The following is a 26,791-nucleotide window of genomic DNA, read 5'->3' as shown; positions in this document are numbered from 1 at the left end:
AGTTTTTGTGACACTCAGGCCCACTATTTCATTTATTGAATTTAATTCACAACTTGCTATACTGGCATTTGAACTCATAACCTCTGTGATATCAGTCCAGTACCAAAACCACCGGGCTACCGTACATCATGAAGTACCTCAAACAGGTGCATGCCATGCATTGTGTGTGTGCTCAACAGCATTTTAGCAGTTCATTCTAGAATCTGCTTCACAAATTAAGAAAATGAAATGACATATCTACTGACAATGTTCCACATATGTAAATGAGATGCAGATAGCTCAAAGGAAGTAATTATTTCACAGTAATTTAGGAGTATGTTCTTATAGGTTCAATATTTTGCATGTTGATGGAGAATCTTATCATCCAACTATATTTTAATCTTTCCTTTTATTATCTAGGTCAGTCCCAAACCTGTATTAAGAAATGATTAATTATATTTTTGTTCACTTTTTCAATTGTGGAAAGGTACAAATGAGGATTCTTTGCAGAAATCAAGCAGTGATAAAATGTTACTTGTTCTGTTAATATTTTTTGCATTGATTAGGAAGTTATGAAACTAAAGAAATTTCCTCCAAGATGGTAAAGTCCAAAGAGATGTTTTAGGACTTCAAAAGCTGATAGAACTGATGCCTGATAATTGTCCTGGTAGAAAGAAAATTGTTTCATTTTTAGAGGAAAACTCATTAGTATTCATTGAAATACAATTGAAAGAAATTGGTTTGTTTATCTAAAATAGGAACTATCCAATTGATTGTATTTCTAAAATTGACTAACATAGAGAAATTAGGGGTCAAAACAGGGACATTCTAGTTCCTTTGTGATTCAGTACTACACTATGTGATACATTTACACTCTGAGCCATTGGGGAAGATAATGCTACAGATTATGAATTAATTGTTTTACTTGAAGCCAGTTTTACACCACTGCATAATTCAGCTTGGAAAATAGCATTCATCACAAACAAACTTCAAAGAAGTATTTCTTGAAATGGGTAATCCAGTACATGTTTGCATTTCCAACTGAAGGTACAGTTGTCCTTTATTAGTGTGTTACAGAAAATCACAACATCATTGAATGCATTGATTAGCACAGACAACCTCAGCTAGCAAATAAAAACAGATGCTGCCATACAAGCTATGATGCCAACCACTATCAACTGGGCCCTGTCCATCCAGGGTCCATATATTATCATTCTATTTTAGACGTCCCACCACCACCTGCAGATCCCTACTTTAAGGAGATTTGTTGTGTAAGTGGTACAAATCCAACTGATGAAATTGCTCAAAAACATATTGGCCTGAAATGTAATACTTTGGCGGGTTAGGAACTGGGTGGGGGGTGGGTGCTCAGAAGCAGTTAGGAGAATGGGTGGGGGGTGGGTGCTCAGAAGCAGTTAGGAGAATGGGTTTCCCGCAGGCCCTGCAAATTTAATGGCAGGGCCTGATTTGCATTTGAAACTTCTGTTTCCCACCTGCAGCCAGTCAGATGGAGAGGATGGCTGGGTGCAGGTGGGTAGGCCTGCGGCACTAGGCCACAGAGAGGAGGGAGGGAGGGATCACGTGGGAAGGCCAGAGGAGCATTGGGAGGGGAGGGAGAGGATGGCTGGGTGCAGGTGGGTAGGCCTGTGGCACTAGGCCACAGAGAGGAGGGAGGGATCACGTGGGAAGGCCAGAGGAGCATCAGGAGGGGAGGCAGACGACATCGGAGATCCGGAGGGGCATCGGGGCGGGGAAGGCCGGGAAGGTGATCAGATGGTGGGGGGGGGGGATGTCGGAGGCCTGGGGAGGTATTGGAGGCCTCGTGGGGGTGTCTCCAATTGCTGGGGGTGGGTTAGACCGGGACGCTGGATTCAGGAGGTAAGTATAAAGGCACTTACCTCCTGGATCCAGCAGTCCTCGCCCTCCATTAGCTGGCGGGTTTCATGAGGCTTGCAAAACCCGACCAGCCACTGTTAAATTTAAAATGGTGGTTAAATCAGAGGCATGCCAGCCTCATTATAATATTTACATGGGCGACCTGTCTCCTGGGAACGGGTCGGCTGCCCGCCACCCTCCCCATCCCGCCTCCGTTAAAACCGAAGGCGGGTTCTGGTCGGGATTCAGATTTTTAACATTTTAACTTCCCACCTGACCCCAACCCACCGTTTTTTGGGGTTAAAATTCCCCCCTTATCCATATAATTTTAGCAGCCATTTTTTTTCCTCACTGAACCTAGGATTTAAGTCAAAAAACTAAATTGAAAAGGTAACAAAAACCTAAGAAATTAAATAATTCACAAAAAAATCATTAAATTTACACATATTGTTGTCTCTGCAGTGTTACAAATCACTCCAGTAATGTTTCCCCACAGAGGCCTACACATCTCTGACAAGCCTGTCCTCTTCTTCTACACTCCAAGTATACTTTAGCTTCGATTTGAATCGGGCTGAGGCTGGCAGCAAACCGGGCTGACCAGCACTATATAAATGCACCTTCTTTCTTTCTTTCCAAGACACTATGATCCCTTGCTCTCAACACGGTACCTTGCTTGCTGGGAGTGTAGAATTGGAGAAATAGCCTTGTATATTTTTCTGCATATGTTTTTCCCATTTATCTTTGCTTCAATTTTTCTCTTTTTTTTCTTCCTCTGTTTGATCTGACAGCTTGTAGCGGAGAGGATGGTTGCACAGATATGTTGTCACTATAGCCCCCTCTAGCTATTTTATAGGAGGTGCTGCTAACCATTTAGGAAGGACTGTCCCTTCTAATTTTCCTTCCCCCCTGCAGTGAGATAGTGCACCCTCCATCTGTGCCTCCTTGGTCAAGCTTGCTCAGAATTGGAATTGGGCAGAAAGGGTATCAAACCTACTCTGTGACGTTAAATGTTGATGCTCAGCACTGTCCCATAAAGTCTTTATTTGAAAAGAAATCTAACTAATGTAGCACATAGAATTTCCTTACTTGACACAAGTGAAATGTTCCAACTTTGTGATTTGCTTCAAACGTGGTGTGATTAATTCAAGTCATTCTAGATGTAATTGGATAAAATAGTCCTTTTGAAACATCTGTGTGTTCTTATATGACTAATGAAATGATATAGATACTTGGCTGTAGATGACTTGAAGACAGGATTACTGAAAGCATCTCATTCACTGTGCAGTTCCGTTTACATATTATGTATAATTTATACGCAACAGGAAGATTCTGCTGATGTTTCTGAAGTGCCATCGCTGTTCAAAATCTACATAATGATGTGTATCCGTCCCCCGCCCGCCGGCTCACAGCATTGTCACAAATAAAAGATCCTTATTCCAGAGTTATTAATGGTCTTCATTTGACTTTGTAAATTCTTTTTTTGAAGCAAGTGATCAATGGAATTTCATATCCATAAGGGAGATTTAACTGCAATATGTGTATTCATGTTATTCTTGTCTAGCAAATGTGCTCTTCAGTTTAAAGTTGCTTTAATCAGAGAGCATGAAAAATATTTAAAATTGAAATCACCCCATGCAACAGAACTGTAAGGCATTGTATTATTTATGACAAATTGGCATAAATTAACTGACGCAGCTGTCAATACTTTATAATATTTTAATTAGGTTTTTCTTTAGATTGAATTTACTTTGTGCTTTTTGTATTATGGTTTACTGTACTTGATCATTTAAATTCATTTTTAATATAAGATAACTACAGCTAATCAGTTTATTGAAAACGTAATCTCAGTTGTATTTTTATTCTAAAGAGCTTTATTTAGAATATCAAGTTGAGGTTATAATGGCTATATTCAACTCTCTTCCTCCCCACCTTCCCCTCCCCCAATATGGCTCAGCAAGTTTATTCAACCAATAACAGAATTATACAGTTGAAGAAGATCCCAGATTCAATCTCCTAGTCTGTAGCTCTCGGCAAGGTAGCAGAAAGAGCATTACTATTGGCTTCAATGCTCCTGAGTCAGAAGAAATTGCTATTTAGCAGTCATAGAATGATAACAATTTACGGCACAGAAGGAGGCCATTTGGCCCATTGTGTCTGTGCCGGTCGAAAAAGAGCTATCCAGCCTAATCCCAGTTTCCAGTAGCCTTGTAGGTTACAGCACTTCAAGTGCATATCCAAGTACATTGAGGGTTTCTGCCTCTACCACTCTTTCAGGCAGTTAGTTCTAGACTCCCACCGTCCTCTGGGTGAAAAAAATTTCTCCTCAACTCCCCTCTAATCCTTCTACCAATTACTTTAAATCTACGCCCCCTGGTTAATGACCTCCCTGCTAAGAGAAATAGGTTCTTCCTATCCATTCTATCTAGGCTCCTCATTATTTTATACACCCTCAATTAAGTCCCCCCTCAGCCTCCTCTGTTCCAAAGAAAACAACCCCAATCTTTCCTCATAGCTAAAATTCTCCAGTCCTGGCAACCTCCTCGTAAATCTCCTCTGTACCCTCTCTAGTGCAATCACATCTTTCATGTAATGTGGTGGCCAGAACTGCACACAGTACTCTAGCTGTGGCCTAACTATACAGTTCTATCTTAACCTCCCTGATCTTATATTCTATGCCTCAGCTAATAAAGGAAAGTATCCCGTATGCCTTCTTAACCACCTTATCTATCTGTCCTGCTACCTTCAGGGATCTGTGCACATGCACTCCAAGGTCCCTGTGGAAAGTTCATATGTGAACATTGGGTTAGGACAAGACTGAGCTTAATGATGTGAGCTGTTGACTAGCCTGCTGACATTCACAGTCAAAGCTCCTACATGAATAATAGGGACTGGGCAAGGTACAAGAAAGGGGGAGCAAACTGGTGAGAAAAAAGATAGTTATATTTAAGCAGTTGGATAGTGGAAAGTCCTTGATTCATAAATCACTAAAACTTTGAGAGGGTTTGTTTATAGAATTGAATATGCTTTATTAATTTTGTGTTTTAATTGATTGCCGAGTGTACTTTCAAAACTAATTGTCGATTCCTGACTCAGTAGTGAATGCCCTTGCAAAACTAGCTGTGCCTACTTCTCCATTCCCAACTTGCCAGACCAAGTTGACAGTGCCACCGTTTTCAAACAGGAAAATATTCCATATTTTCAGATTCATCTTCCAATTAAGCAGAAGCTTGGATATCTAGGCTAGCCTGCCCTTCACCGCATAGTACAATATGCATATGTTATTGCGTAGCAAAAGTTGCTAGCAAGAGTCCATATTTGCTTTGCTCTGACAGTAATCACTTATATCCAATCCAGAGCTCTAGAGAAATTATTTGCACATAATCACACTTTAGTGTGTTTCAATTTATATATCTCTTAACTCTTGATATGTCTTGGACATGAAGGTATGAGGTGTATTTTAACCTGCTAATAAAACATGCACTGAAACTATTACCCTAAAGCAAAAGTAAACTGTTGAAATTGAATTACTACTTACTTAACACTGCATTACTGTCTCTATGTTAATGCCCTTACTGGTAAATTATAATGGTTTCTGTCCCGTTGTAAGAGATTGACAACTTGCTGGTATAGCAGTAACGTGCTTGGCATGGTGTTTCAATCATTTGTCTCTGCTTTGTTTATTTAAAGGACAGTATTCCTTTTTGTTGACCTACCTAGTCTATAGTTCAAAGTGGTCAAGAATCTGTAACTCAAAAAGATACCTGCAGTTTGAGTAAAAAATCCATAAGTTTTAGGGACCACAACAAACCTCAGTAGTGGTTGTTGTGATCCTAATGCCATCCTTGATGACATTTGCTGTGTGTATGGTGAACGTAGTAAGATTTGGATTTTTAAAACTCAAAAAAGCTGGGATGATAAAAGGGATACTGCTTCTTTCAATATATTAACTCTAGATTACAGTGACTGCATAGTACTTATATTATATTGTATTTTACAGGTGGAAATTATGACAACACATTTGAAATAGAGAAGGGCGTTGGCACAATTGTTATCGCAAAGCCACTGGATACTGAGCATAGGGCCACTTATAATATGACTGTGGAAGTCACAGATGGGACTAACTCAGCTGCCACACAGGTAAAGCAGATGAAGTCAATGTGCAAAACATATGATGCTGTTCGGGTTCATTATTTCATATTCCATTAATGATTTGCCTTGCTTAACTAGTAGTATTAATAGGAAATGTAATGTTTAGTAATGAGGAAGGGCCCAACACATTGTTTGGTTCTGAGATCACAGAAAATGCTGTCAGGTTAGCTGTTTGGGAATCCCATGTATGCATCACTGGTTGGACTGTAAATGCACTTCCATTTCACAGTTGAGGAAGAATGTTTTTTTATCATAGACTGACATAGATTTTCCCTCTTGTTGTTTCCAAGCTGCTTATTGAACCAATCGACTTTGTACGTGCATGGGTGTGTATATACATAATATGAAATATGAACTGCATAGGATGAAAATTGTAGTGTGTGACATATATCTGTAACATTTGGAAAAAGATAACAACATGAGCAAACTCCAAAGATGGTGCTTTAAAAAGTCAAGTATGGAAGCCTAGTGGTTACAGTCCAGGACCAGCAACTCTCAGATTGTGAATTTAAATCCCACTATAACAAGTTGTGAAATTGAATTCTGTAAATATGGCACCAGAAAACCCCCTTTCAACCAAGGTAAGCCTGTCGGAATGACAGTCAGCCCTTAGAATTCTAGCTAATAACTACCTAGTTTAAAAGGCTCACTGTTTGACTATTGGGCCATATAGTGGGCCATATAGTGACCCATTCTCTTGGCATTGAGCATCTACTGCTCTAGAAATTATGGGGGAAATATTTGTTAGCGACCATTTTGGCACCTGGTGAAAAATAACGCCGGCGATCGCTAACTTCAAACCCTCTCAATTCAAGCGCTCCACTTCCTTCTTAGAGCGCTACCCCCAAATATTGGGGCGGTGCGTTCTGCAGCGCTATGCACTGGGCCACGTAGCGTTGCCACATAGAAGGGCTCTTCCCCTCGTTAAAGGGATGGGCCTAAGCCCACAACTCTGGGGCCCTACCTGGACCACCAGGGAGCAGGGTGCCGTACCAGCAGCCCAGCACTCAAGAGGAGTGCCGGGCTGCCAGATTGCGGCACAGACCCCACGTTCAAAGATTCAATGGGTCACAACAAGTAAGTCAGCCGATTTTATTATCCTCACCTGCCACCTCCCCTTTAGTTAGTGCCCCAGGAGCCTCCTGCCACTCCGTTCCCGCCCCCTGAATCGGTTGCTGTCATTGCCCAGCGCAGATTCAAGGGGTGTGGGCCAATATTGCAGCCATAGCGAAAGCAGGGCACTGCGCACGTGATGACGGGAGTCGTTAGTGGTGCCGCGCCCAGGGGGTGTTTACAAGAGGCACAAATGCGTCAAATTTCTAGCCCTATATTCTTTAAGGGACAAGGGATTTTCTCCAAGGTCAGTCTGTAATTCTATTTCTCGTGATCAAAAACTATTGTACAAGAAGTAGGAGAGTATCTGAGTCATAGGGCGCGATTTTGCCAGCCCTGGGGAGGTGGGTATGGAGGCGGGACTGCCGGGAAAATGGCAGAATCTGGGGGCGGGTACCCATCCCGCCCCCAACCCGCCTACGTGCCATCTTCCCAGGAGGCGGGTACCCGACCTGCACTGGGAGCCGCCTCCTCGAGGCGGGAAGGGGATTAGTGCCAATTAACTGCCTGTTTACAGGTAGTTAACAGGCAGTTTTTTAGATAATCCCTATTTTGCCACCTAAATGTGGGCTGCACAATGGCTCCGAATCTTGCCAGGGTCAGCGAGACGAGCCGTGGGTCTGCGGGGGCCAGAAGGGCCGAGATGTCCAGTTTGCAGGTGAGTGATGGGTGCATGTGTGCAGAGGTAAGTGTGTGAGGCGAGTCTTAAATGTTTTAAAAGCTTTACTTACCTTTGCTTCTTCCTCCAGGCTTCAACCCTTCAGGTCTTGGGAATCCCTCATCTCACCGGCAAAGAAAGCAGAATGGCCGCTGCATTCTCAAATGCATCAGCCTTCTGCTTTCTGCTCAGGACAGATCTCTAAGTAAGCCTGTGCCCCAGGTCACAACTTAGAAGACAAATTGTCAGTGTTTGACAGCTTCACAGAGCTCTCAAACGATGACACTTCATCTGTCAAAAGCTCTTGACAGATGAAACGTCACTCGCTGACATCACCAGTAACCGGCTTTCCCTTAATTGGCCTGCTACACCCGCTGGGCGGGCTTAACAAGGTCAATCAAGGGAAAATAGCGTGGGTTGGCTGGACGTCGATGGAGGTGGGACTAAAACCCGACGAGCAGCAGCCCGCCTCCATCACATCCCCATTGGCAAAATCACCCCCATAGAATCTTATAGCACAGAAGGAGGCCATTCAGCCCCTCGAGTCTGTGCTGGCTCTCTGAAAGCTAGCACAGTCCCACTCCCTTGCTCTTTCCTCATAGCCCGGCAAAGTGTTCCTTTTCAAGTAAATATCCAATTCCCTTTTGAAAGTTACAATTGAATCTGCTTCCACCACCCTTTCAGGCAGTGTGTTCCAGACCATAACAACTTGCTGCGTGAAAAAATTCTCCTTATCTTCCCCTTGGCTCTTTTGTCAATTGTCTTAAATCTGTGTCCTCTGGATATCGACCGTCCTGTCAATGGAAACAATACCCGACTCATTCCTTCTTGAAGAAAGATCTTGCTTTCTAAACTATTTCACATTGAACGTTTGTGTAAATTTTGATTTCTATGATCTTCTAACGTTAAATAAAAAGAATGGAGTGTAAATTGTGCTTTGAGAGAGGCGAAGGGTACTCAGCTGGAAATTCTAAAGCTGTATAATTGAAGCACTACTGATATTGGTTGTGTGATGTTCCTGTTCTGACCAGAATGCTATGCTGTTTTGGGCATGCAATGTGTGTCACATAATTAAATGGCAGTGACAAAACGTACTCAGGAACCTTCAGACCTGAGTGGAGTAGCATGTGTGGCAGTCACGTTTACAAAAATCCGAGGAAGTAATTATATCGTTCCCTATAACCCTCAACATGGGGCTGGCAGACTCCCATTACACTGCCAACTCTCCCATCATTACCTGGCCAGGGGCAGTGGAATGCATGCTCCGAATTCCTCTCGTCGGCTTCTAAATGCTGGGCTGTCATCAACACAAAACACAACAACAACTTGTATTTATATAGTGCCTTTAATGTAGTAAAATGTCCCACGGTGCTTCACAGGAGTATTATAAAACAACATTTGATACCAAGCCACATAAGGAGATATCAGGGCAGGTGAAAGCAGCAGGTTTTAAGGAGCGTCTTAATGGAGGAAAGAGAGGCGGAGAGGTTTAGGGAGAGAATTCCAGAGCTTAGGGCCTTGGCAGCTGAAGGCTCGGCCACCAATGGTGGAGCAATTAAAATTGGGGATGCTCAAGAGGCCAGAATTAGATCAGCGCAGATATCTCGGAGGGTTGTGGGGCTGGAGGAGATTACAGATATAGGAGGGCAGTTCTATGATGAAGCAGCTGAAGATGGTTGGTCCTGGGACCCTGCCCTGAGGAACTCCTGCAGTGATGTCCTGGGGCTGAGATGATTGGCCTCCAACAACCACAACCATCTTCCTTTGTGCTAGAGTTTTCCCCCTGATTCTCTTTGATTTCAATTTTTCTAGGGCTCCTTGATGCCACACTCGGTCAAATGCTGCCTTGATGTTAAGTACAGTCCTCTCACCTCCCCTCTGGAATTCAGCTCTTTTGTCCATGTTTGGACCTAAACTGTAATGAGGTCTGGAGCTGAGTGGTCCTGGCTGAACATTGGTGAGCAGGTTATTGGCGAGTAAGTGCCGCTTGATAGCACTGTCAACGATGCCTTCCATCACTTTGCTGATGATTGAGAGTAGACTAATGGGGCGGTAATTGGCCGGATTGGATTTGTCCTGCTTTTTGTGGACAGTTTTCCACATTGTCAGGTAGATGCCAGCGTTGTAGCTGCACTGGAACAGCTTGGCTAGAGGCACGGTTAGTTCTGGAGCACAAGTCTTCAGCACGACAGCCGGGATGTTGTCGGGGCCCATAGCCTTTGCTGTATCCAGTGCACTCAGCTGTTTCTTGATATCACATGGAGTGAATCAAATTGGCTGAAGACTGGCTTCTCTGATAATGGGGACCTTAGGCGGAGGCCGAGATGGATGATCCATTTGGCACTTCTGGCTGAAGATGGTTACAAATGCTTCAGCCTTGTCTTTTGCACTTGCGTGCTGGGCACCACCACCATTGAGGATGGAGATGTTCCCAGAGCCTCCTCCTCCAGTTAGTTGTTTAATTGTCCACCACCATTCACGACTGGATGTGGCAGGACTGCATGGCTTTGATCTGATCTGTTGATTGTGGGATCACTTAACTCTTGTCTATCGCATGCTGCTTCCTCTGTTTAGCATGTTTGTGCTGCAGCTTCCCCAGGTTGGCACCTCATTTTTAGGTATGCCTGGTGCTGCTCCTGGCATGCTCTTCTACACTCCTCATTGAACCAGGGTTAGTCCCCTGGCTTGATGGCAATGGTAGAGTGAGGGACATGCCTGGCCATGTGGTTATAGATTGTGGTGGAATACAATTCTGCTGCTGCTGATAGCCCACAGATCCTCATGGGTGCCCAGTTTTGAGCTGCTAGATCTGTTCTGAATCTATCCTATTTAGCACAATGGTAGTGCCACACAACACGATGGAGAGTGTCCTCAGTGTGAAGACGGGACTTCGTCTCCACAATGACTGTGTGCTGGTCACTGCTACCAATACTGTCATGGACAGATGCTCTGCAACAGGTAGATTGGTCAAGTAGGTTTTTCCCTCGTGTTGGTTCTCTCACCACCTGCCACAGGCCCAGACTGGCAGCTATGTTCTTCAGGACTCAGCCAGGTCGATCAGTAGTGGTATCACTGAACCACTCTTTGGTGATGGACATTGAAGTCTCTGACCCAGAGTACATTCTGTGCCCTTGCTACCCTCAGTGCATCTTCCAAGTGGTGTTCAACATGGAGGAGTATTGATTCATCAGCTGAAGGAGAGCGGTAGGTGGTAATCAGCAGGAAGTTTCCTTTCCCATGTTTGCCCTGGAGCCATGAGACTTCATGGGGTCCGGAGTCAATGTTGAGTACTCCGAGGGCCACTCCCTCCTGACTCTATAACACTGTGCTGCCACCTCTGGCCTGCCGGTGGGACAGAACATACCCAGGGACGGTGATGGAGGAATCTGGGACATTGGCTGAAAGGTTTGATTCTGTGAGCATGACTATATCAGGCTGTTGCTTGATTAGTTTGTGGGACAGCTCTCCCAATTTTGGCACATGTTCCCAGATGTTAGTGAGGAGGACTTTGCAGGGTCGACTGGGCTGGGTGTACCTTTGTTGTGTCCGAAGTCGATGCCAGATGGTCTGGTCCGGTTTTATTATTCTTATTGTTTTTCAAAACGGTTTGGTACAACTGAGTGGTTTGCTAGGCCATTTCAGAGGACAGTTAAGAGTCGACCACATTGCTGTGGGTCTGGAGTCAGACCAGGTAAGAACAGCAGATTTCCTTCCCTAAAGGACATTAGTGAACCAGATGGGTTTTTACAACAATCTGGTAGTTTCATGGTCACCATTAATGATGCTAGTGTGGCGGAACCACCAGGGGATTACGGACAATTGTATATAATTCCTTTTACAGCAATGTAGTACAGCTGGGGGCTGCACCTTTAATGTATCTGTTAACTGTGCTAGGGCTTCTTTCCTGTACTCCGCGTGATGACGTCATGCCGTCCGTCACGTGATCTTTCAACGGCGGGAAGAACATGATGACGTCATGACGTCAGAGCTCGGAACCTTCTAGCAGTAGAGCTCGGAACCTTCTAGCAGTTGAGCTCGGAACCTGCTGGCAGTTGAGCTCGGAACCTTCTAGCAGTTTCCAGAGAGGCTTTCAAGCAGATCAGACCTATTTGCATTGTATCCTACAGTTTCCTGTACAGCTTCGTTTGTTCATTAAATTTTATTGTTTTTGATTTTCTGAGTCGATCTCAATTCTTCGGCTAGGAGCCCCAGTTCCTACACTAGCTTTTTATTCCAGATTTATTTAATTGAATTTAAATTCCCCAGCTAGGATTTGAACTCACCACTCTGGATTATTAGTCCAGGCCTCTGGATTACTAGTCCAGCAACATAACCGCTATGGTACTGTACTCGTAACCATTATGCTATTGTAGCCATGGTACAGGGACCATGGAACTGAACCTATCAAGGATGCATTGTTTTGAAAGTACGGTAGGAGCGTGCAATAGTGGAGAAAGGGAAAAAATGGCTTCACTCCGGACTGCAGTTGTACTGCAGCTGTTGTGAATTGTGATTATGTTTGAGATTTAGATTTTTTTGGCCGTGGTGATTTCTGAGACCTGGAATTGTTTTGGAGTAACTATTATATCCCCATTCAAAAAAGACACAGGCCGCGATTTTTTCATTGGGTGCAGGTCAGGTGGTTTCCGGCTTCCAGTCCCACCCCCAACTGCATCCGGCCCACAGACGTGATTTTACGCCCTGCAGGCTTGCTGGCCAATTAAGAGGAATCCGGTCAGATGACATCATTTGATGATGTGTCATCTGCCGGTTTTCTTAAAGGGACCACGCACAATGTTTTTCTGACAGCTGATTTCTCAATGTTTGATAGTATTGAGGTACTGCAAACACTGACAATCACTGTACAAAGATGAGCTCTTGCACCCAGACTCTCCAATGACTTCCTCCATAGGTTAGAATAGATGGCAGCTGCAGCTGAGGTGACAGAAGCGATCTGTCACTGGTGAGAGAGGTTCTCCCAATGAGGTGGCACTGGACATGGATTTCAAAACTTGTTACCTAAAGAAATGTATGAATGCATTAAAAATGAATTTCCCAACATTTTCTTTCCTCTGAGACTCACCAGTGCACCATTGGCTCCTTTACACCACTTCTGCAGCTGTCATCAATCCAGAAACATTACAGCAGACTCACAACACGCCACACTTACCTGGCGTGGTGTCCAAACATCTGGAAACCCGAGGCAGAAGTGGCAAAATTAAAAAATAGCTTGTCAACTACTATCAACTACCTGTTAACAGGCAGGTAATTGGCTTTAATCCTCTTCCCGCCGCTAGGTGTCAGGTCCATGCACAAATCGGGGACCCGACACTTGGGAAAATTGTTTGGAGGCGGGTTGATGGCGGGATCACAATCCGCCGTCAATTAGAACGATTTTACCCTTTGACCCGCCTCCAAACCCGCCTGCTGAGCGCCAGCAAAATCCAGCCCACAGTTTCTCAAAAATACACACTTTTAATTTAAAACTCTGCTACACCAATTAACGTTATTTTCAGCTGTGTGATATCTTACTAAAACAGATCATATTTGCGTTAATGATGGTAGCCGCAAGTCACTGAAACTGCAGATGGGAACATTGGGAATGTTAATACATAATGTACTTTGTGTTGAGGAAGTTTTTCAGATAGTTTATCAGTCTCTGTTTTTTTAAGTCATTGAGCAGTACAATCAGTCAGGAACCTTTTTATAATGCACTGGTTTATTTTGGTTCATGGCATCCATCCAAACATTAATCAAGCTCTTTCTAATCAATTGGGTATTCATGAACTTCATTAAAAACCAGCTTTGGACAGATTTCCTGAATCAATTTCTGTGGTACTTCATTTCTGTTTAATTTGTCAAGTCTCCAGTCCATATGTCACATCTAAACATCTCATAGAGGCTTCAATGATTGATTTATGAACTATTTTGGTCTACAGCATATTCTCCAATAGAAACTGCAGACTCGCCACCGATCAAAAAACGCTCACACACTCTGCTTTTCGTCTTAATGTCTTATCAACAAACGCACAAAAAGGTTAAAGTACACATGCATATGCTGTGCTAATATGAGTACAGGAAACTTTGTGATATCCGGCACCGACGGGACCGAGCTGTTGCCGATCTATCAAAACTGCCGGACAAACCAGCGCTAATTCTGAAGGATACGGAGGTTTTCATCTCCGTATCTGACAACAAACACTATTGCTTAGCAACAGCTTCTAAACAGTCGGCCCGTACCTTGGAAGCGTCTCTGTAGCTTAGCAACAGCTTCAGAGAGACTTTCCAGAGCCTGACTGTTGAAAAAAAAGCCACGAGAAGAAAAAAAAAGCCACGAGAAGAAAAAAAACCTAACAAAACAGCTCCTGATTTCTGCCGGTGGATCGAGGTTTCCGGACATACAACCTCCGGATAAACCAAAGTTTCCTGTATTGAGATCGGTGTCTACTACTCATCTTTATTTACTAATGAAAAGTACAATTAGTGGCTCATGTATTGGTCTACAGGAGCCTTTCTTTAAAAACACTGTGTTAGTTATGGGAAATAGGAAACCATTGGAAGGATATAGGAAAGCTGCTTCAGCAACTTTGTGCACTGAATGCAAATAAAGTAAAGGCAAGACATCACAGGGAATCATATTAAAAAAATGTTGTGAGCAGGAATAAGGCTGTACAGCAGAATCACTTGTGCCCCTGAACTATTCAGTTAGATCTAGTTTCATCTAAATCTTTGAATTCATTTTTGGGACATAAGCTGTTGCCTATGAATGTGGGTTATCTCCAGTGTAGGCTAATGGTGTGCACATTATCGTCCAATAAATGTACATATTTTAATTTGCAAGTGCTGCCGCCTTCACTTATAAAGTTTCACTTAATTATATAATCTAATGTTGTAAGTCCTGGCTTCTGAACTGTGGTTTCATTCTCTAATGGTGTTCAGTACTATTCTCATCTCACAAATTAGAATGCAAACCTGTGATTAATATTAAAAAGAAACCCTCAAATTCCCTGGGACTCACTCCTGCCTAGCCTAGTCAGCTTGAGCATTGCATCCTGCACTATGATAATACTCCTATAGTCAGAACAGCAATAACTGTCTTTTTATAGTGTGGAGATGCCGGAGTTGGACTGGGGTGGACAAATGTAAGAAGCCACACAACACCAGGTTATAGTCCAACAGCTTTATTTGAAATCACAAGCTTTCGGAGCGCTGCTCCTTCTTCAGGTGAAGTGGAGAAATGCATAAAGACACAGCTTATATAGTCAGAGAATCATGTCAGATGTTTACAGGTAACCAGGTCGACATTGGCTTGTTCTCTTTACACAGATGCGGCCGGACCTGCTGTGATTTCCAGCCAAAAAAAATGTTTTTTGTCTGTTTTTTTGTTTTTCACACAGACCCCAGCATCTGCAATATTTGACCCCTTGTGACCCCACCTCATTGTTCTTTGATGTAATGTTTCCCTGACTGACCTGTTTGGACACCATTCACACCTTTGACTGCTGTGATTATCTCTCTGCCGAGGTGTGATAAATGGCAGTTGGAAAGGTTACCTGTAAACATCTGACATGATTCTCTGACTATATAAGCTGTGTCTTTATGCATTTCTCCACTTCACCTGAAGAAGGAGCAGCGCTCCGAAAGCTTGTGATTTCAAATAAAGCTGTTGGACTATAACCTGGTGTTGTGTGGCTTCTTACATTTGTCTTTTTATAGCACCTTTAACATGGAATAAGACCTAAAGTGCTATACAGAGGGTGGAGAAAATAAATAAATAGAAATCGATAAGAGAATGGATGCTAAGCTATGTGCGAGAGACTAAGATATGCAACCAAAAGCTTGGTTGAAAACATTGATTTTGAGAAGTTTTGTAAAGTTGGTGAGAGGTGTAGGGGACTCTAGACAATAGGGCCAAAGCAGCCAAAGACTGCTGCAATGGTGGGGTGAAGAGAGGAATAGACAGAAGGACAAAGTCAGGCTTGAAGGCACAGAAGGGGATATAAGGCTGGAGAAAATTGCTGAGGTAGGATGAGACAAGGCATGGATAAATTTGAAACTGAGGATTTTAAATTTAATGCTTTGTGGAATAGGGAGTCTATATGAATCAGTGAAGTCAGGGTGAACATTAATAACTGCATCAGCTGAATGTCACTGGAACTCTGTCTTCCATTGTATGTAGTCTTCATTATAAAACTAATTACTTTTCTCTTTTTTTAATTGATCGACTTATGTATCAGGAAAAGTGTATACAAAGAAATAACCAGAAATGTTGGTTGTGATTTTGCTGGTGCTCAGAGGGCGGGTTCGGAGGCAGGTCAGCTGTTAAATTCAAAATGATTGACGGTGGGTTGATAACCCGCCGTGATCCCGTCTCCATGTGAGTTTCCAAAGTGTCGGGTCTGCGATCTCAGAACAGACCCGACACCAAGCGGCGGGTGAGGGATTTAAGACACTTAACTCCTTGTTAAGTGCTTGTTAAAGCCTTTTCCTATTTTCCTGCATTTTAAACGGGTTTCACAACGTTCGGAGATAGCAAGCTGCATAGTTCACAGCTGCAACTGCAGTATAAAAGCTGGACTCTCGCATCTGTTCACTTTCAAATGTTAGAGGTTTCTGTTTCCAGGATTTGGAAGACACATTTGATCAGTCTGGAGGCTGTAAGTGTGTGGTGTTAACTCTATGTGCACTGTCACCTCCTTGGAGCAAGCTCTCTCACTATTGACAGATCGCTTCTGCCATTTCAACTTCACCTGCCATCTATTCAAGTAACATTGGTGCCCTTGAAAAAATCTCACCTTGGTCCTCTGAATCCCAACACCAACATCACCAGGCACACCAGCAGCACCAACAACAAAACCAACCTTCTGCGAAATCACCTGATGCTGCACAGGACACAGGGCATCAGCACCCGACCACATTGCTGCCCGGGAGGCCAGCGATGGCATCACCATGACCAGATTTACTTCACTTGATGCTGTATACCCTGGCTGTCACATGATGTGCCAGGTTAACAGCACCCCACACCAGCACCATAAGACATTCCTACAATGACCAAACCATTCCTTTCACACTCCTCACCATTGCAGGGGATATCGTTTTGTCTAACCATTCACTGCAACTCATAAAGACACTTCCAAAGGTGAACACAGATCTGTACAATAAGGCAAAGTGTTGAAAATAAAGCTTTCAATGTTTGTCTACACATTAACAGAAAATTTACATGAGCATTGCATAACACACACAAGTGCCTACCCTTGTGTGTTGTTAGTTGGTATGATTGGACTAGGATGAGGGTGAGTGTGAGGGGTGATTAGTGAGGGGTGAGGGGAAGTGCTAATGTAGATATAGAGGGATGGGTGGAGGTACGAGGTAAGTTGGTGTGAGTAAGGATATGCAGGAGTAGGGTAGGGAAGGCAGAGTGATGGGGATGTGATGAGTGGCACAGCAGCATGAGATTGAGTGTGGCTTTGCAGTAACATTTTGTGATCTACTGAGATCATTGACAGGTTTGTGCCACTGCAGCCTGGGACTCCTGACAACATCCCTGCTTTTGCCCTCCTGTGCAATGTGCAACCAGGCTGCATTGGTCTCCTGGGGAGGTCTCTTCCGCCCATGGGAAGGGAAGAGAACCTCCCTGTGTGCTGTGCCTCCCTGCGTAAGCATATGCAGGGAGTCATGGGAGAATCTGGGTACAGCCGTGCACCTTTGTGCAGTGCTTGTCAGTGTTTGCAGCACCTCAATGCTGCAGAACACTGACAGCACAATTGTCGAAATCAATGTGGCCATGGTCCCTTTAAGGAAACCGGCTGATGACACATCACCAAATGACGTCATCAGACCTGCTTCCTATTAATTGGCCGGGAACGCCGCAGGGCGGGCTTGACAAGGCCAATCTACTGAAAATCATTTTCAGAGAGCGGCTGCAGACAGGAGCGGGACCGGAACCCGTCGATCAGCTCTCTCGCCTCCGCAGGGAATATCATACCCGTTGTCTCCCATGGAATATGTAATTTATCTAATAAGTAGGCTCCAAATCATAATAAGCTGGTGAAAACAACCATGAAAAGATTACTGGGGAAGAAAAATCATTGCGGAGTTAGCCCTAACCATGTTAAATAGAAAATACGATAATGCAGTAAAACCTTTGCCATTTTATGCTTTCACATTCACCCAGTGATAAAGTCAAACCTTGTCATTTCTAATTGCTAAAATTTCAGTTATGATTAGCAGTTATAAATAACTGGAAGCCTTTTATACCTCATAAAATGATTTTCGCTGTATCGCCCATTTTAAGGAAATTACAATTTCTCTGTTCTTTGACCCTCCTATAAATTGTCAGTGTAAGACATTTTTGAATATAACCTGAGTAGCATACTAAAAACCTGACATAGTCAGCATCTCTTTGTTCTTTGTGACCTTTGTCAATATCGTAGAGCTTGTTCATTATCTTTGAAGTCATACTGTTAATCTATTAATGTTGTTTTGTGATGGAAGCCCCTAATGAAAACAAGCTTTCCATGTTGAAATGAAATGAAAAATCAAAAAATTCTGATGCACTTTCAAAACACAATTATATTGTTACAGATGTTGTCATTGAGACAGACTTTGAATGACTATTACCAGTGCTCCAGAATGTTGCTATTTGATGTTTTACACAGTTTATCGTGTTACATTTTTACATTGTCTTAAGTTTTATTTTTCTAATACTTTTTGTATTAAGCATTGTATATTCATTTTAAAAGTCATGGTGTGGAGATGCCGGTGTTGGACTGGGGTGGACAAATGTAAGAAGTCACACAACACCAGGTTATAGTCCAACAGTTTTATTTGAAATCACAAGCTTTTGGAGCACTGCTCCTTCGTCAGGTGAAGTGGAGAGATGCATAAAGACACAGCTTATATAGTCAGAGAATAATGCCAGATGATTACAGGTAATCTTTCTAACTGCCCTTTATCACACCTCGGCAGAGAGATAATCACAGCAATCAAAGGTGTGAATGGTGTCCAAACAGGTTAGTCGGGAAAATATTACATCAAAGAACAATGAGGTGGGGTCGCAAGGGGTCAAATGTTGCAGATGCTGGGGTCTGTATGAAAAACAATAAACAGACAAAAAAACATTTTTTTTGCTGGAAATCACAGCAGGTCCGGCCGCATCTGTGTAGAGAGAACAAGCCAACGACGACTCGAGTCTGGATGACCCTACGTCAGGTGGGGTTACATGTAGCGTGACATGAACCCAAGATCCCGGTTGAGGCTGTCCTCATGAGTGCGGAACTTGGCTATCAGTTTCTGCTCTATGATTTTACGTTGTCGTGTGTCTCGAAGGCCGCCTTGGAGAATGCTTACCCGAAGATCGGAGGGTGAATGTCCTTGACTGCTGAAGTGTTCCCCGACTGGGAGGGAACACTCCTGTCTGGCAATTGTTGTGCGGTGTCCGTTCATCCGTTGTCGCAGTGTCTGCATGGTCTCGCCGATGTACCATGCTCCGGGGCATCCTTTCCTGCAACGTATGAGGTAGACAATGTTGGCCGAGTCACATGAGTATGTACCATGTACCTGGTGGGTGGTGTCCTCACGTCTGATGATGGTATCTGTGTTGATGATCTGGCATGTCTTGCAGAGGTTGCCGTGGCAGGGTTGTGTGGTGTCGTGGTCGCTGTTCTCCTGAAAGCTGGGTAATTTGCTGCGAACGATGGTCTGTTTGAGGTTAGGCGGCTGTTTGAAGGCGAGTAGTGGAGGCGTGGGGGTGGCCTTAGCGAGGTGTTCGTCGTCATCGATGACATGTGAAGGCTGCAAAGAACATGGCGTAGTTTCTCCACTCCGGGGAAGTACTGGACGACGAAGGGTACTCTGTTGGTTGTGTCCCGTGTTTGTCTTCTGAGGAGGTCTATGCGATTTTTTGCTGTGGCCCGTCGGAACTGTCGATCGACGAGTCGAGCATCATATCCCATTCTTACGGGCATCTTTCAGCGTCTGTAGGTGTCCATCGCGTTCCTCCTCGTCTGAGCAGATCCTGTGTATTCGCAGGGCTTGTCCATAGGGGATGGCTTCTTTAATGTGGTTAGGGTGGTAGCTGGAGAAGTGGAGCATCCTGAGGTTGTCCGTGGGCTTGCGCTAGAGTGACGTGCTGAGGTGTCCGTCTTTGATGGAGATTCGTGTGTCCAAGAATGAAACCGATTCTGAGGAGTAGTCCATGGTGAGTTTGATGGTGGGATGGAACTTGTTGATGTTATCGTGTAGTCTTTTCAGTGATTCTTCGCCGTGGGTCCATAGGAAGAAAATGTCGTTGATGTATCTGGTGTATAGCGTTGGTTGGAGGTCCTGTGCAGCGAAGAAGTCTTGCTCGAACTTGTGCATGAAGATGTTGGCATATTGGGGTGCGAATTTGGTCCCCATGGCTGTTCCGTGTGTTTGGGTAAAGAACTGGTTGTCGAAGGTGAAGACATTGTGGTCAAGGATGAAGCGGATGAGTTGTAGGATGGCGTCTGGAGATAGGCTGTTGTTGGTGTTGAGTACTGAGGCTGTCACAGCAATGCCGTCATCGTGGGGGATACTGGTGTAGAGTGCCGAGACGCCGATCGTGGCGAGGAGTGTTCCTGGTTCAACTGGTCCGTGGGTGCTGAGTTTCTGTAAGAAGTCTGTAGTGTCGCGACAGAAGCTGGGGGTTCCCTGTACAATGGGTTTCAGGACGCCCTCGACGTATCCAGAGAGGTTCTCACACAGGGTTCTGTTGCCTGATACGATAGGACGTCCGGGTGTGTTGGCTTTGTGTATCTTTGGGAGCACAGGCTGAGAACATTGACTCTATCTCGGTTTCGAGGCTGCTGTAGAGCTGGTGTATGAGATGGTTGAGGAGTGTGCGAGAGGTACGACGGCAGAGTCTCTCAGCGTAGTCTGTGTTGTAGGTCGACTTGAGTGGGTTCGTGATCTGTAGTCCTTTCGGGATCTTGTCTGCTTTCTTGCATCTCTGTAGAAACTTGATGTCTGTGTCGATATGCGCAATCTTCTTGGAGATGCTCTCCACTTTGAGCCGGTAGTTTGTGGTGTCGATAGTAGCCATGGTGTGGAGATGCCGGTGTTGGACTGGGGTGGACAAATGTAAGAAGTCACACAACACCAGGTTATAGTCCAACAGTTTTATTTGAAATCACAAGCTTTCGGAGCGCTGCTCCTTCGTCAGGTGAAGTAGGGAGATGCATAAAGACACAGCTTATATAGTCAGAGAATAATGCCAGATGATTAAAGGTAATCTTTCTAACTTCCCTTTATAACTGCCCGGAGCGGAGAAACTACGCCATGTTCTTCGCAGCCTTCAACATGTCATCGATGACGACGAACACCTCGCTAAGGCCATCCCCACGCCTCCACTACTCGCCTTCAAGCAGCCGCCTAACCTCAAACAGACCATCGTTCGCAGCAAATTACCCAGCTTTCAGGAGAACAGCGACCACGACACCACACAACCCTGCCACGGCAACCTCTGCAAGACATGCCAGATCATCAACACAGATACCATCATCACACGCAAGGACACCACCCACCAGGTACATGGTACATACTCATGTGACTCGGCCAACGTTGTCTACATCATACGTTGCAGGAAAGAATGTCCCGGAGCATGGTACATTGGCGAGACCATGCAGACACTGCGACAACGGATGAACGGACACCGCACAACAATTGCCAGGCAGGAGTGTTCCCTCCCAGTCGGGGAACACTTCAGCAGCCAAGGACATTCACCCTCCGATCTTCGGGTAAGCATTCTCCAAGGCGGCCTTCGAGACACACGACAACGTAAAATCATAGAGCAGAAACTGATAGCCAAGTTCCGCACTCATGAGGACGGCCTCAACCGGGATCTTGGGTTCATGTCACGCTACATGTAACCCCACCTGACGTAGGGTCATCCAGACTCGAGTCGTCGTTGGCTTGTTCTCTCTACACAGATGCGGCCGGACCTGCTGTGATTTCCAGCAAAAAAAATGTTTTTTTGTCTGTTTTTTGTTTTTCATACAGACCCCAGCATCTGCAACTTTTGACCCCTTGTGACCCCACCTCATTGTTCTTTGATGTAATGTTTTCCTGACTAACCTGTTTGGACACCATTCACACCTTTGATTGCTGTGATTATCTCTCTGCCGAGGTGTGATAAAGGGCAGTTAGAAAGATTACCTGAAATCATCTGGCATTATTCTCTGACTATATAAGCTGTGTCTTTATGCATCTCTCCACTTCACCTGACGAAGGAGCAGCGCTCCGAAAGCTTGTGATTTCAAATAAAACTGTTGGACTATAACCTGGTGTTGTGTGACTTCTTACATTTTAAAAGTAGCTATTTTGTAAGGGATTCCTAAAGTTTGTAGTTTTGGAAGAGTAAGTGTTTGTTTGCTTCCCAAAATCACAAATTAAAAGATAGCAATTTACATAATTAAATCTGTGAAACAAGACACTTCCTTTAATTTATGTAAACCAGTAGTTTAAAAAAAAAATGTCTTTACAAAATATGAAATACTACCCGTTTCTGATCAGGACAGTATCACCATATGTTCCTTGGAGAGACTGGGCATCACAATAGCATCTGTGTCTTCATTGCCTCTTCTCTCAATTCGATAGCCCTTCTACCTCTGCCCATCAGTGCTGGTCTCTCTTGTAGGAATATAGCATCTATTCTGAAAGAGCCTCATCTGTTCATGTTGTTGTACAAGAGAAGCAACCAATAGACTACAAATCAGATGATGTACTTCAGTTTGGGCATAGATTAGTCAGTAGCACTGTGATCAAACAGATGATTGAGGAGTCAGATTCCTTTGGCAGTGGATGCTGAAAGAATAAAATGGGGAACTTAGTGATATCATCTATTCATTGCAACTTTAAGATTTTATCTGATTTTTTTTCCATTTGTTGTAACGTTGATTATTTTTGAAAATCTTAAGTATCAAATACAGAAATTCCTTACCCCTTTACTGCAGAAAAATGTCCAATTACAAATATTTATGGAGCAGAAATTAAATAATTTGTCTTATTCTTGAAAGCACATTGTTATAAAAATTGAGCAAACCTCTAATTCTACTCTGTTTTGAATTGCAGGTATTTATAAGAATACTCGACAACAACGATAATGGTCCAGTGTTCTCCCAGCCGAGCTATGATGTGACCATTTCTGAGGACACTATTGTAAATACCGAGATTCTGCACATTAAAGCTACTGACAAGGATGAGAAAAACAAGTTGACCTACTCTATCCACAGCAGTATAGATCCCTTAAGCATGCATAAATTCCAGCTTGACCAGAGTACGGGCAAGTTGAGCATAGCTGAAAAGCTGGATCATGAAGCACAGGCTCAGCACAGTTTGACTGTAATGGTGAGTGAGTGCTTGCAAGGTCACTTCCAGAGTTTGCCTGTGAGGGATATCACTTCACATCAAACTGACAGTCACTTACAGCACATCAGTTAATTCTACTTACTGTTAACTGCTTCTGCTTCAAAAGTCTATCTGGACTCTTTTTGAGATGGCACTGAAGATTTTAAGATGCAACTTTTACCTGTGTTAATTTAGCCATCATAAGTTGATCATTACTGTGTCAACAGTGGCTCAGTGGGTAGCACCCTCACCTCTGAGTCAGAAGGCTGTGGGTTCAAGTCCCACTCCAGAGATTTGAGCACAAAAATCTAGGCTGACACTCCAGTGCAGTACTGAAGGAGTGCTGCACTGTCAGAGGTGCCGTCTTCCAGATGAGACGTTAAACCGAGGCCCCGTCTACTCTCACAGGTGGACGTAAAAGATTCTATGGCACTTTTTTGAAGAAGAGCAGGGGAGTTATCCCCAGTGTTATGGTCGATATTTATGCCTCAATCAACACACCTAAAAATAGATTATCTGATTATTATCACATTGCTGTTTGTGTGAGCTTGCTGTGTGCAAATTGGTGCTGCTGCATTTCCTTCATTACAACAGTGACTACATTTCAAAAAGCACCTTATTGGCTGTAAAGTGCTTTGGGTCATGAAAGGCGCTATATAAATGAAGGTCTCCCTTTTCTTTCACTGCTGAAAGTAACTAACTCAATGGGCTGGATTTTCATTGAGGAGGTGGGTAGGAGGCGGGACTACAACTTTTGGGGTTGTAGGCCCGCCTCCATCGAGTTCTAGCTAACCCATGCGATTTTGACTTGATTGACCTTGCAGGCCAATTAAGGGCCACCCAGCCACAGGTGACGTCACAGATTGAAATTTCATCTGTCAATACCTTTTGACAGATGAAATATCAGCGTTTCACAGCTGTTTGAAGCTGTCAAGCACTGACAATCTGTACTCCAGGTTAATTCCTTCCTCTCAGGATGATTTAGAGATCTCCCCGGAACAGAAAGCAGAGGCTGCAGATTTTGACAGCTGGCGACCATTCTGCTTTCTGTGCCGGTGATATGAGGGACTCCCGAGACCTGAAGGAAGGAAGGCTGTAAAGGTAAGTAAAGGTTAGTAGAACTTCTTTAAACACTTTACACAGACCAAACACACTTACCTCTGCACTCATGCACCCATCACTCACCTGAACACCTCCAAGCCCTTCATCTCGACGGCCCGCCTCGCTAACTTGGCGTGGTTTGGAGCTGTCGGGAATCACATTTCAACAATGAAATAAGGGATTAGGCTAAAAACTGCTTGTTAACTACCTGTTAACAGGCAGTTAATTGGCACTAATCCCCTTCCCGCCTCGGGGAGGCGGGTCCCAGTGCGGGGCGGGTACCCGCCTCCTTTGAAACTGGCATGGAGGCGGGATGGGGTTGGGACCCCCGATTTCAGGATTTTAAACCCCCACACGCCTCCAATCCCGACTCCACGGCCCAATGAAAATCCAGCCCAATGTCTTAAGTGTGAGTGTGTGATTCGAATGAGTAGGAGAGGTGGTCCAGCGTGCCCTTGTGATTTGGTGGTGAAGAATGTAATGCAGGGGAGAGATGGAGAAATAGAGAGCTATACTTACCCTTGCTGCTCTTGTCAGGTCATTGAAGCATCTCCTTCATTCAATTCAGGTGCTGCTGGTCTCTGCCACCTCTAGGCCAGTGTATGTGCTTGCCACTGTTGGGAAACAGAATGTCTCTCCTTGCCCTCACCTCTTACAATAGAACATCCATAGATCTATTAGAGTACCTGGGGGCAACCTTGTGACTCATTAGTGAGAATCTCCACTTTCCAGCAGCATCACTGACCAATCTGGCAGCAATGAATGCAACCTCCATTTAAGAGGTGTATTGATGCTTTAAATAGGCCTCTTTAGGCCCACTGTAAATGCTGCCCGGAAAGTGGACGGGCTTCTCGTTCCCGAGGCGATTGCGTGGGAAACCCACCAATCAAATGTAAATGAGACCTGAGATTTAAAATAGTCTGGGTCCCCAATTGATGGCGTCAGGGGGCGTTTGACACTCCCCTGCTACCCATCCGCCCACTGGAAACCCGCTCCCAGTTTTTTTTAAACCCTAGTGAACTACCCATACTATTCAGCAATTTAGGAGCATCACAGACGAGCTCAAACCTGTCCTTGCATGACATCCACACACGTGCATTTATTTCACTGGGAGCCACTAATTAACAATCAGGAGCTGAAATCCTAGTAGAATTGTTGCTTCCCTCCCTAGCCGAGGACTTAGAAAGCAAGTTTATCCTTCCCACAATGCCCAATTTACATCTGCTAACTTTGTATGATTACTATGATGCAGTATCACAGTGCATTTTTTTGGTCAAAGGCCTGTTGGTGTAATAACATTAAATTCTCTGATTTATTTTAACTACTTTGAAAGATAAAAGTACAGGAAACTTTCGATTTACCGGCACCTAAATAACCGGAAATCTCGGTTAACCAGCAAAATTCAGGAGTAGGTTCATACTTCATATTACTTGCCTTCCTCGATCTGTTGCTGTGCAAGGGTGTGGCTGCAGCTGTTGCTAAGCTACAGAGACACTTAGAACTTGTGGCCATTGTTCTGAACCTGTTGCTAAGCAACAGGGTTTGTTGCTTTATACGGAGCTGTCAGCTCTCTGTATCTTTTACTATAGCTTTTGGTTATCCGGAATTTTTGACGAACCGGCACCACGTCAGTCCCATCGGTGCTGGATAAAAAAAAGTTTCCTGTAAACTATAAGGCCCTTGCCTTTGACCTGCTAAAGGATTATAACAATGAAGTCTGCCAGTTTAGTCGATGTTAACTTATTAATCAAGTGTAACTACGCTGTCTATAACTACTGAATAAACATAAGACTTTCAATATGCTGCATCTGGCAAAGATTAAGTAGTCGTATCTTACTCATAGGACAACATGGGGGAATTCCCCCCCCCTCCCCCCCCAAAGGATGGGCAGGAAAGGAGCAGGGGTGGAGGGTGGTGGTAAATTCTTAAAAATTGGAAACTCGTCCCCAACCAGCCGCAAATGCGCCTACTTTTGCTTTGACCGGGTCGTGTTTGGGGTCGGGGGAGTAACCTGCTCTTGAAAAGTGGGTCAGTAATTATAATATTTAAGTTAGGCTGCGTACCTCAGATTTTGGCAACAATATGGATTTAAAGGCCACGAGCCGGGTTTCCTGACCGCTGACATTCACCCCCGCTCCCTCCCATTTCCCCGTAAATATCGGGGCCCATAAGTTCAGCTTCGCCAAAACTAAATATTCTTTATGGCCTGAATGATCTTCATCAACTGTTAACGATGAATTCACATTCGTCGCATTGGAGCAGCCTGTAACCCTGGAGCCAGTTTTAGTTTAATCTTAAATTATTATGCGCATTAACAGCCAAAGATTTTTTCAGTTGTCCCTAAGTCTGATTCCTGGGATGAGGGGATTGTCCTATGAGGAGAGGTTGAGTAGATTAGGCCTACATGCCCTAGATTTTACAAGAATGAGAGGTGATCTCATTGAAACATATACATAGAAACATAGAAGATAAGAGCAGGAGTAGGCCATTCGGCCCCTCGAGCCTGTTCCGCCATTTAATAAGATCATGGCTGATCATCCAAATTCAGTA

General features: G+C 44.2%; 1 protein-coding gene across 3 annotated transcripts in view; it reads left to right on the top strand.

Moving 5' to 3' along the window:
- The window catches only part of LOC147111685 (protocadherin Fat 3-like), a 1,117,094-nt gene that overhangs the window by 868,559 nt on the left and 221,744 nt on the right, over nt 1-26,791 (top strand). For all 3 annotated transcript variants that reach the window (XM_085998792.1, XM_085998793.1, XM_085998790.1), the window contains 2 exons: nt 5,852-5,991; nt 22,865-23,140. In XM_085998792.1, coding sequence (XP_085854918.1) covers nt 5,852-5,991; nt 22,865-23,140 — 416 coding nt within the window. The remainder of the gene's footprint in view (nt 1-5,851; nt 5,992-22,864; nt 23,141-26,791) is intronic.

The sequence above is a fragment of the Somniosus microcephalus genome, chromosome 10 (assembly GCF_052327205.1).
Source record: "Somniosus microcephalus isolate GS21.2 chromosome 10, FLI_Smic_1.0, whole genome shotgun sequence".
In the NCBI taxonomy this organism is placed as follows: Eukaryota; Metazoa; Chordata; class Chondrichthyes; order Squaliformes; family Somniosidae; genus Somniosus; species Somniosus microcephalus.
The sequence above is the reverse complement of the archived record's forward strand: the minus strand, read 5'-3'. Positions and strand labels throughout refer to the sequence as shown.